Consider the following 12,559-nt stretch of genomic DNA (forward strand, 5'->3'; position numbering starts at 1 on the left):
TTGACTTTAGTTTATATTGTAGCTTTAACATTAAGCAACCTTGAAGAATAATATGCTCACAATCGTCTTTGTAAACCCACATGGTCAAAAATCTTGAAGAAGTTCTCCTCTTACCAAAATCAATAACAATATTAAGGCAAAGAAGATGTCCGAGTTTGCCCTTTTCAGGACTTTACAAGAGACATTACTCCATTTATTAAGGCATGATAACCTACAAAAAGTTATGTCGAGCTAATATCAATTCTTTGTGGACTAATATCACCATTAGTCAAAGTGTAATCAAAATCAGAAGAAACAATGTCTACCATACAATTGGAATCAAACTAGTCAAAGAAATTCGCACATGAAGTAGATTTAGGAGTATTACCACCCTTATGAAGATGGAAATGTCGCCATGATAAACCAGTTTCCAGAATTAGCTGCTTGGATATCACAAAGATCTTTCCAAAGATCCCTCCTTCCCAAGCAGCTTGTAGGTCCATAAACACCAGCCAAGAAATAAAACTTGCTTAATATCTCCCCAAAACTTAGATAATAGTTTCATATCTTGCTTAATGTAGCTACATCATTCAGAGCATCCGAGTCCGAATTAGCATCTAGAGAATTATGCACATTGAATCCTGAAAAGAAGCATTCGGAGAACCAGAACCTTCACTCAGAGGATTCAAATTGATATTCATATTTCCCTGATTACATAAATTTTCACGATCAAAATTATTACCCATATTCTCTAACTCATCCTGCAAAGGGATTAATGTAAACAAACAGATTTTATTTAGAAATAAAAAGGCGCAAGATTCAAGCAGAAATAATTAGTATTCTATAGTGTCGAAGAAAAAAGATCACTAAACCAGATAGAAGTGAATGTAAAATTACAAAGAAAGAAATACAAGTCATGAAATTGAAAAGCCTTGGGGAAAAAAGCTTCGCTTAAACCAATGTGCAATTTGTTCCAAGAATTTTTCTTTTCAAAAGTTGTGTTTTCAGTATTTACACTAAATAAAGTCCTAAAGAATTTAAGAAATTATATATCAGTTATTACTTCTTTTATATTTTGAAAACTAGTTAGAAGAGACAATGATAATTAAAAAACTATATGATGAATTAAGTAATAGACAAGTAGATGCATAACAATTAAGGAATATCCCACAAAAGAAAACGATGGATGATAAAGAATGTTCAAGACTTCACTAACCACCTTTTTTCCCCTCTCTGTCACCATCTTGCTTTGTAGTAGAGAGAAAGGAGAAGCAAAGGGTTTTGTCATTTGTATTTCAAAGCTATATGGATATAAACATTACTTTAAAATGGAGCATGGTGTAAAAGGTTCTAACTCCTATGAGATATGGACATCACATCTGCAGTGGCAATGGAAACAACCAACATTTGCCACCACCACAACATGCATCCACTGATCATGATCAACTAAGAGTAAAATCTTCCTATTCAACTCTGGTCATCAAACCGCAAAACGTTTTTACATGGACAACAAGGGAAAATTATGTGCACCAAAGCACAAGCACTGCTTCTTCTTACACAGGCCACCACTGCAATCAGTAATTAAGCAATGAATATTTCACTCTCAAAACAATTTTCCCTTTTTCCACACCAAGCTTTCCACCAGTGACAAGCCAATGGCCAGGAGGGTCTTGGGGCTCTTTGGTCATCGCAGACATGTCAACATACTTCACCAACTTGTTCCCTGTGGCATTTTCTCCCAGGGTTGAGTTATCTGAGTTGGAGGTGTTTCCAACATTCACTGTTTTTGACGAACTGTTTCCGGCATGGTCCCACAGCGATCTTCGAATGGTGCAGCCGGGTAACCTTGAATATAAGAGCTTCATGTACAGCACATTCCGTGATCCAAAATCCCACACTCCAAGCTGTGCTCCAGTAACTATGTGGACACCAGAAAAGTCTCCTATGAAGGTTTCAGGATTCTCAATTGGTGCAGTGCTCACATGAGAAAAGTTCTTCCATTTAACTGGTTCAAACCATCTGCTGTCTTGCTCCTCGGGTCCCTGCCACTTGGGAGCACCTATAGCAACATGGTTGTCCCAATACGGATGAAGGATTTTTGGAAGGGATACCAAGTGCTGAACAAGAATACTCAGCCGATTCTGCTTGCTTCCTTCTAGACAGAGACGTAGTCCTGTTACCGGCCTTCGTCCCACTGTAATCTGTAGTCAAAGAGAACCATTTTTGAAGTAAAATTGATTAGATATGTGCCACTTTTTACTACTGATGAAATCTTCTCATAAGTTAGCCACCATACTCCAACTTAATCGAAGTACTTCTTGAATCTGTATACAAATTTGCCTAGAAGCTTTCCTTTCCAAAAGCATAAATGCAACTGGATACAGGTTATTATCATATGCTGATATTGTTTCTTTACTAACACATTTTATGAGAGGGATTACAAACTTATAATATGATGCAGAACTACAGTGGGAAGTCATGTTTTAATGCAAACATTCATATTGTGAAATGTTCACAAAAGGGGTCTTAACTGAAGAAGAAATAATAGAAGGTAATGTGAACACATCAATAGTTAGTTTCTCGTGATGTCTATAGTTCAACCTATTATAATAGAAAAAATAAAGTTTTTTGACGTATTGTTCTTATCTTTCAACGCTTTGACAGCATACGAACAGCACCAATCTCAACATGAATGACATCACATTGAAAAATGATGCAAAACAATGTCACCTTAAAATTATATATACGGGAAATAATGTGTGATCAGTCATTTTACTTTAAATATAAACTTGAACTAAAATAAGCACAACACATAAACAGGGTTCCACCGCTGTAAAAGAAAAACACTGATCTAGCATAACCCAGAAATTTAGGAAAATAAACCATTTCATTCAGATTCATAAAACTTAAAAATGAAAGGTTCAATTTATTAGATTTCTCAGACCTGGCGACAATGTTACCAGAGGCACTCTAGGTGATTAACTCTTAGAACTATATTTTGTTTAGCAACTCAGTGAAAAAGCAATGCCCCCATAAACAAGCAAGAAAAGCTTGAAACAAAAGAAAAAGGAGTGCCCTATGTACCACAAACAGTAAACACGTTGCATTTCTTTGGAAGAATCATTTTCACATGATAAGAAGTTTCTAACGGAAGGAAAATACCACAAATGATGATTACCTGTTCTTGACTGATGTAAAGTTTCTGGCCCATTATGCTGAATTGCAAAGATGGACATACGGGTTCCTTCCTTTGTTGACCAGGAATCCTGTCTTGTAAAGGAGCCCATACACGAGGAATCTGAAACTCCAGGAAATATCTAAGTTCTTCAATTGGAGGTTTAACTGTGAGCAAAATTTAGGGAAACAGAAAAGGAAATGTGCGACTGATATTAGACTATGCTCCTCAAAGCCAATATGAAAAAAAATTAAAAACAATAAAAAGTAAAGGATAAATAAACTTACATTCAAGATAAAGACCAATGGCACGAGTCAAATGCTCCTTGGCAGGTATTTCATCAAGTAGAGCAGTTATAGGACAGAAAGTCATCTCAATGATATCTGGGGAGGACTTGACAGTTGATAGCCATTTCATGTGGTTCTGTTCTAAATCATCTCCTCCTCTTCTTCTAAAAATGACTGTGACATCCTGACCAATAAGTATTCGAGTTAAGAAAAAAAATAATAACATAATACTTGATAAAGACCTTTTTCTAGACAAAGTTGATACCAGACAGCTACTAACAATCAATAATCATGAAGATGGGCAAATGTTATTTTTTATAACAAGAATTATTTTTTCTCAAGACAGCTGCCAGAGTAACCTATGCAGAGTTAAGCCGACCAAAGATGACGCACAGAATCAGATTTCACATTCATGGTTGAAAAAGATGGGGGCATTAATGGAGAAAGAGTTGTGCAATATTGTCAATGCCTATGAAAGTAGAATAGTGATATTTTATCACCATTCATCAGTGTTTTAATTTTGTCATTGATGTGCATGCCAAAGCAAAACAACGATGTCAGATTTTAATTTCAAATCTATCAAATGAAATAAAATGAATCCATTCCTACCTTCACATGGAAAAGTAGTTGCCAGAGTATCCAAGGATTCTGTAATGTACAACATACAGCCTAATAAGGAGGACCCTAAAGCCTAACAAGGACAACGTCTTAGAACAACTACTACCAATCACTACTATAAATTACCACCACTCTCAAATACCAAAACTCCTGTCACAAAGGTATACTCATTCTCTTTTCCTCACTCTTATTTGAATCATTTCTCTTTATGCTCAATGTGTCTAATAATTGATAAAAGTTCTCCGATAAACCAAATCCCCTCTTACTTGGCTCTAGAGTACTATAATGCTTGAAACCTTACCAAGAAGATCAAGACCAACATAACTGAACTCAATCCATTAAGGTACGACAAATTCCAATAAATTTGCTTACATATTCTCAAATCTTAATAGCACAAAAGGGAAGATAGATTGCAAGAAAAGTGCAAGAAGGAAACAGACAAAATAACTAGTACTTAGGTAGGAAGCACTAATACTTTTGAACTGGTATTGTATGTATAACTGTATCAGTATCAGTATCAGATACTTCACTAAACCAACATCAAATACATCTTGTCATAAATTCCAATATTCTATTGGGTCACTGATGGCTACGGTTAAAAATGAAAGAGTTAAATAGATTTTATTTTCCCCATCAACCTTGGAAATGGAACGGCCAGCTCAAACTTCTTTATAAAAAATAAAAAAATGTCTTGTGTGATTAATGTGTTTTCAAAATGTTTTGTGCAGTTGTGTATATAAATCGTGTTGGATTATGCTATAAGTCACAACCACATCCTAAACTGAAATGTCACATCTCTATAGCAGTATCATCGCCAACAATGTACAGATACTTGTATAGGCACAGAGCTATTAACTAGCTAATTTTTTGTTTTCTTCATCAAATTAGAAAAGGACTGGGAAGTTAAAAATCAGGTTCAGGCATGGGTCACGAGGGAAAAGAACTTCGGAATAAGAAAATAATCATGTTAGTAGTTCTTGGTTAAGCCTACCATGTAAGACCTTGTATACTTCTATGCCTAAAGACATTATAGATTACCATATACATACATAGTTTACTTTTGAAAATGGTTCATCAAAATTTAAATTTCCATGATTCTGGATATAACTGTAAAAGTATCCTAGAAATAAATATTTTATAATAGTAGCAACAACAACAATAAAAACAAAGTTTATCCCAATAGGTGAACTTGACTATATGGATCACATGACACCATTCAGCTCTGCAAAAAAATAGAAAAAAGAAAAAAAAAACATAATAGTGAAACGTATATTGCATACTTCTTTCCCAGAAGGATATGTTGCAGTTGTGGGTTGGGGGTAAACCCCTTGACTATTGAATGAAAACGAATCAACACCCTGCCAAAAAGGTAATAAAAAAAAATCAAGCATTATATTCATAGCTATCATAAGCCTGAATCATATAAATTTTATGCAAGAAAAGAGGTAGTGAGGTGAACTAGCCTTATCCTTGGATTTTGTTTGACCTGCACTTGTTTGACTATTGATGTCACAGAACCTCTGATTTCCAATATCCTGAATATAGTTTTTCATCTCCAACTTTGACAAAGAAGAAGTATGGTGTTGTTTAACATAAATAACATCTTTACCACCAATAGTTATAGATGTAATGACATGAGTCCCAAAATTTTCGATAAAACTGCAAAATATAATTAAATGTCAGTAACAGTCTTAGATATCTTTGTTATAGCATTACGTAGACAACTTGTTGTATTCATACCTTGCCAAGGCCGGTGGGTCCCAATTGAATGGGACAGCCCTTTTGACATTTCCTTGCAACGTTAAGTGGGACTTTTTAAGCTGAACCTTTGCAAGAGGAATGTAAAATCCTTCGGCAGACAAGGTCTTTGTGGCTGCAGCATCAACATGTTTTGAACCCGTGAAGCTAAATGCGGCATTAAAACTCCCAAGAGGAAAGTTCCCTGATATATTTGCCCTTCCATTAAAGTATTCCACCATCTGTAATCACAGCAGAACTATCATAAATTTGAGAACACTTTGCAGGGGACAACAGTAAAATATGACACCTGTTATTTTGTACAGTGAAATCTGAAATTACTATAGTTTGCTTGTTTCAAACACTTAATGCATACCAAATACAAGGGAATCAAGCTACGGAGTATTATTAAAGCAATTTACAAAAACAATGGAAAGCATAAAAGATAAGTGTCAGTAGTAGTAGATACGCATATATGATTTTGAAATTTCTGCCAAACAAAAAAATCTTCTAAAGTGGAAACGAACCACAGTCGCCATTTTTTTGATAATATCTCACTGTCCATGCTAAGGCCAGAACCAGCTATATATCATAAGACTGGTCCTCTAATTATATTAGTTTAAGCAGCATACCTACATAATTGATAAATGCTCCCCACCCCCTCTACCCCCTTATCTATCCCATATTACACATGTCAAAGAAAACCATCCTCCCATGAATATTACTTTGAGGGTTTCCACAGATCCACTGCTAGCTGCCATTCCACACCTCAATTTCCTTACACCAGGATCACCTCTTCTCCATAATCATAAAAAGCAACGTAAAAACACTGTCAAATTCATCAAACAAAACATAGATATGCGCTTATACGGGGCACAAACAATTAAGAAAAAGTGAAAACATTGCTAAGTTACATTTAGTAAACAATTTTCAAGGTTTTATAAAACGCTTAGCAACTGCAATTTTGGCTGCATCGTCAAGGTTTTTGAGGTCTGTGCCTTCACAATTGTGACCACATCAGTGTATTAGTCAGCAATTGCCCACAATATTCAGGAGCGCAGGGTATCCATGACAGCAATTTAAAACCTCGACAATTCCCCCCAAAGCATTCTCACAAAACAAGAAAAAATAATTACAAAAGGATAACAAATGCAACACCCAAACTTACCTCAGGGAACGTGCACACCCCAGAACTCTGACGCTCCATGGTCTCCTGGGAGCTTCCAATGTCCCTGGAAACGTCAGGAACAGCCACATCATCGTACAACAAAAGCTCCCTACGGTGTTCTTCATCAATTTCAACTACCCTAGACCCTGAAATTCCTTTACAATAGAGCAACCTCGTATCAAAATTCACATCAAAACCCCTCCCTAATGCTTGCAAAGCGTTAGTAGCAGTGTGCACCGCTGCTACATGGCCCCCCATGGCTCTGCCAAGCCACCTCAAAAGACTCTTCTTTTACGCAACAAAAGGAAAACCCAATTCTGAATGGACTAGAAGGTGGACTATCTCACTAATCGAAGGGAATTGAAACGACCCACATGAACAAATTCCATAAAACACAAAAAAAAAAAAAAAAAAAAACGATTTTAACTTTTGCGCTATGTGGGCATATGACGCATCAAAAGGGTCATGATCAAACCCTCTCTTTCTTCTGTGTGCTCAACCGGTGTTTGACCCAGAGAAAATCATGATGTGCAGGAACAACCTCAATGGATCTAAGAGTGAAGAGGATTAAACTATTATCCAAAATCTGATGTTGTTTGGGTGCTAGCTACTTCTTGTGGTGCTTGTCACTGACTTTCCCTCTCTAAAATAAAACCTCTGCTCTCTCTCTCTACATTGACATTATCGTACGGTGTGGCTTTGTTTCCTTTATTTGTAGTTTCTACCTTGGGAGACTCTTTGGTTATGTCTGTCCAGAGATGCATTGACTTCAGTTTCAGTCAATTTACTTTCTTTCCATCCAAACGTTTGCGTGTTGATTTGCCTAACATCTTCACCGTTCATTCCTGGTCGTACCATGTGCGTCCAAGCATTAAGTCATGACTTTCTTTTAACTTTTCTTTAATTACATAATATAATTATTATTTTAACCCATCATTTTATTTATTTATTAAAAGTAATTAATATAATAATGGTAATGTGATTAATGAAAATACTAAAAGTAACGTTAATCCTGTATATTATGTGTATCACTTTTATATTAATGATATAATATAACATAATAATAATAAAGATAAAAAAATAATAATCACATTATACAATTAATTAAAAAGTTAAATATCAAAAATTCAATTAAAAAGTATAAAAGTTTTGAATATAATTAAAAATATAATACAAATTTAATTTAAAATATTTAAATTTATCACATTTAAAATTTAATTAAATTTAATTAGAATCATAATTCATAACTTTTATGGTTTTCTAACATTTAATTTACTTTTCATAATTTAATGACTCCGTTCTTGTGAAATTTAAAACAGATGAGTTCATTTTTTAAGTTAATTGTTTTATTTTGATTCATACATTTTGAGAGATCATTTGATAAAAAAAAGGTTTAAATGCTTACTTCATCATCATTTAAGAGGTAAATTTTTGTTTAGTATCCGGTTTTAAAAATGAAGACATTGATCCCTATGTTATAAAAATAGTATGAATAAGGTCTTGTCCATTAAGTTAACAGTAACGACGTTAACTCCATGCTGACGTGGCGTACTTTTCTCTCTCCAATTCAGTTTTTTCTGTCTCTTCCATATTAATGTTTTTCCTACATCAACCCCATCAAACAACCCAATCTTTCCTCTCTTTGATAAGGTGCAAGCAGGTCAACAACCTTAATCCCAGTAAAGAGAATTTAATGCTCAGTTGCTTGCTCAACAAAAGAAGGAGCTTCTCTATGAATAGGCAAATAATGCTCGGTTGTGAGATCACCCTTCTAGTCAATAGGCTTACCAACAGGAACAGTGATGGAAGGGCCGGTGTTGAGGACGCAGCACCCTCTAACGACTCTGCTCCAAATCCCAAGCAAGATTTCAGTTACGGGTATGAAGGAAAAGATGTTTTGTTCAAAACTTACGCCAAGCTTGCTTCTATAAAGTGGCAAATGAAAGTGGAAAGCCTTGGCAGTGGTGGGACTATGTTACCGACTTTTCAATTCGTTGCCCCATGAAGGAGAAGAAGTACGCAGAAGAATGCTCAGATCAAGTTATTAAATCTCTTGGTATGTTGGACAGTTCATGTTTCTCTGCATACTCTACTGAATTATCTTTTGTTTCTATTGGGTGTTTCATTTTGAATGGGTTGTTGTTAAGACTCCGGCAAGTGTACCGAATCGTATCAAGTAATATAAATAGTAATATAAACACCAATTTTCGTTATTCAAGTCTTAAGTAATCAACAAATCACATGAATGTCTAGGCAAATGAGTCTCTAGGGAAACGATACTCGGTCTTACCATTTATATTACTTCATACGATTTGGTACACTTGTCGGAGTCTTAACAAGTTTTCGGCGTCGTTGCCGGGAACTCATGATTTAACTATTCTAGTAATGTGCTTATTGATTAATTTTGACTTGATTTTTTTATTTTTATTTTTATTTTTCTAAAAAGTGCTTTCTAGGGTTTTGTTTTCTTGTGTATGCATGATATAATTCGGACTAGGAGCAAGAAAAATTCAGAACATCTTCTTGAAGGCTTAAGTGAAACTCAAAGTAGAAGGAGAATTCGAACATCTAGAGAACTTTTTCCTTATCGGAGACATTGTTACAACCCTCACCACAAGAATCTAACCCGAGCACATTGGAGATGGTTGAGGAGGAGAATCCTAGGAGACGTACTCTGGCAGATCACACCATTGTTGTTAGCCCTCATCGTTTTAATAGCATTGCAAGGCCAAGGGTCAATGCATTGAACATGGAGGTGAAACTAGCGTTGATACAATTGGTGAAGAATAGCCAATTTAATGGATGAGGCGACTAAACTTAGCTTGTTTCCTTTCTCATTGGGTGACAATGCTAAGTTATGGTTGAACTCTTTCCGGGAGGATAGCTTTGCTACATGGGAGGCTGTGGTGTCTAAATTTCTGAACAAGTACTTTCCACAATCCAAAATCAACAAAGGTAAACAGGAAATTTCTTCTTTCAGGCAAGACATGGAGGAAACCCTAGGCCAAGCGTGGGATAGATATAGAAGCTTGCTGAGAAAGACACCTAAGCACAGTTTTTATGAAGTTGCAGTAGTCCTATTGTTCCTTGGAGGTCTTAGCTCTCAAAAAAAGCTTATGCTAGATGCCTTAGTTGGAGGTAACATCAAGTGCAAGACTGCATATGAAGCCTATCAGTTGATAGAAAATTGTTGGAAAATAGGTAGACTTCGTTTTAACACCAAAAGAGGGGGTGAATTGATGGGTTTTCAATCAGAGTCTTTTTGCAATCTTGTACATAAGTATAAAACTTTACAAACTTTCTTGAATTGCAAGTAACATAAATTTGTGGGCAGCGAAAAACCAAAGTTGACTACGTGAAATCTAAAGTCGACTGAATGTAAAAGAGTAGGGATAGAGAATTCAAATGTAGGTTGTTATACTGGTTCGGCCTCAATGCCTACATCCAGTGTCCTTCTAGTACCAAGAAGCAAATGCACTATAATGGTCAAGGTTTTTACAACACGGCTTTTATAGAGACCTCCACGTCAAAAATATAAAACACCTCTCTAACCCTCTAACCAAAATATAGGCAAGCAACACAGCAAAACTTTGAAAAATCCTCAAAGTGTACTAGACTCCACGAGTCCAACCCCTGTAGTCATAACAGGTCCAACAAACACCACGAAATGCAAACACGAGTCTTGATCAACCAAGATACACCTCAATTATGCAGATTTTGATCAAGCAATAAGCGCAATATCAATCTCCTTCAGAAACTCTTCAAAGAAAGATCACCACCGTTTTCTTGATGAGTTCTTGGAGCTCTTAATCATAGAGAAACAATCTGAAATAAAATATGAAAGTGTTAGTTTTTCAAAAGTTCCCTGAAAATGTTCAGGTCTCATCTATTTATAGATTTCTATAAATGAAACGCTCCTATAGTCGATTACGCTACTAATTCAATCGACTGTCCTATGACAGTTATAACAGATAAGTAAAAATAGTAGCATTCCAGTCAAACAAATTAATTCCTCATTCATTACAGTTGACTTTCATTCAATGCTCAACTAACTTTTAAAAATATAGTCGTTACTATTCATGAGCATAACAAAATTCCAAATCAAACAACTAATACAGTCGAATGTGTGGCGTACATAGTCAACTTCAACACAACAGTTCATTTTGAAATTCTTTTCAATGCAAAATCTCACATAGGACTGTATTCGAAAATTTGTACAAAGTCTTCAGTTACAGTCAATTCAATTAGTAATAAAGTCGACTTTAACTATCAGCTTTGCCACACAGTTTAAGTTCATAAAAGTGCATTTGGTTTTTTTCTTCCAAAACATGTGTAATGTAACCAGATATGATTTAACATATACAAGCTCAGTAAATGTGCATTCACATATCAAGATAAACACAAAAACATGTTCAACAAGATATCAATCAATGAGCTACAGAACGTATAACACATCAACAATACATGTGTTATTAAAAATGTGTTGTCATCATAAAAAACCAGAGTGATATAGATATTGTGTATTCAACAATCTCAACAAAAATATGACAGCTAATGAAATTGAAACTCATGGTGAAAGAGGCGCGCTACTTCAACAAAAGGGATTGAAATCAACCTCAACTCTCTTATTCACACAATTTATTCAAAAAGCATGAGTCCAAGCAAGTTTCTAAGTGAAAAATGGTGCTTTTAGTATCAAAATCACATCACAAACAACAGTGTTTTAAACCGTTATCACAACTCTAAATTTAGAACTTTGCTTGTCCTCAAGCAAACAAAATTTAACTCAACTTTTCAGAACAATCACTACAATGACTCAACCTTTTTCAAAAACTTTTTCTTTCAAAACAAGGAATCACTTTTATCAATTCAGCATGAAGATCTCAGTCAAGATGTGCAAATGCCTTAATTCAATCAAAGTCAATGTGATGCCCAAATACTTCCAATAGGTGTTATCCTTAAGAATGATCAATCAACCAAGCAAAGATGCAATCAAAAATTCAGAGAACTATTCCTCACCAAGGAAAGTGTGTCATTCAAGCACTCAAAAGCATATTACTCAAGCACTCAAAAGTGTATCACTCAGCTCATAGGTGTATAATGTGGTGTTTCTCTCTTCTATCACAATGTCACACAAATTAATTTTGAATCTCATTTAACCACAATCAAACATTCTCGCAAGCAAGTTATCATCACAAGGGCTTTTCATGGTTTGTAACTTGGCTAGGCTAAGAAGGAAATTGGTTTTACTAGTCAGCAAAGTTCCTTGAGTTAAGAGAGACATTTATGAATTTGTCATTCAAGATTAACTCTCTTTCTTTTTCCCAGTCTTTCCCTTGCAGTGAGCTTTTTTTTTTTTTTGAATTTTCTTTTCTAACTTTTCTTTTGCCTTTGCTTTTCATTTGCCTTTTCTTTTGATTGCTCACTGACTAGAGAAGTGGATTATTACTTGGCAACCCCAAACTTGAACCTTTATCAGTACCTCATCAAATGTTCTCCACTTAACTCAAGGTAAAGATTTTTCAAAAAGGTTTTTCAAGACATGCATAAGGCTCAAGGTTCAAAGGTTAGAATTGTTCTCTTTTCAGTGGGCAA

At 35.2% G+C, this 12,559-nt stretch overlaps 1 protein-coding gene across 1 annotated transcript; it reads right to left on the bottom strand.

The window, feature by feature from the left end:
- Positions 1-1,097: 1,097 nt before the first annotated feature.
- LOC106753090 (MACPF domain-containing protein CAD1) lies at positions 1,098-7,696 on the bottom strand. The gene is made up of 8 exons (XM_014634877.2): positions 7,392-7,696; positions 6,965-7,260; positions 5,800-6,038; positions 5,523-5,718; positions 5,340-5,417; positions 3,442-3,625; positions 3,158-3,321; positions 1,098-2,180 (listed from the first exon to the last, which is right to left on the bottom strand). Exons 2-8 carry the CDS (start codon positions 7,220-7,222, stop codon positions 1,554-1,556), a joined length of 1,746 nt encoding a protein of 581 aa, XP_014490363.1. The 5' UTR covers positions 7,223-7,260; positions 7,392-7,696; the 3' UTR covers positions 1,098-1,553.
- Between the last annotated feature and the right edge of the window lie 4,863 nt (positions 7,697-12,559).

The sequence above is a fragment of the Vigna radiata genome, unplaced genomic scaffold, assembly GCF_000741045.1.
Source record: "Vigna radiata var. radiata cultivar VC1973A unplaced genomic scaffold, Vradiata_ver6 scaffold_91, whole genome shotgun sequence".
NCBI classification, from domain to species: domain Eukaryota; kingdom Viridiplantae; phylum Streptophyta; class Magnoliopsida; order Fabales; family Fabaceae; genus Vigna; species Vigna radiata.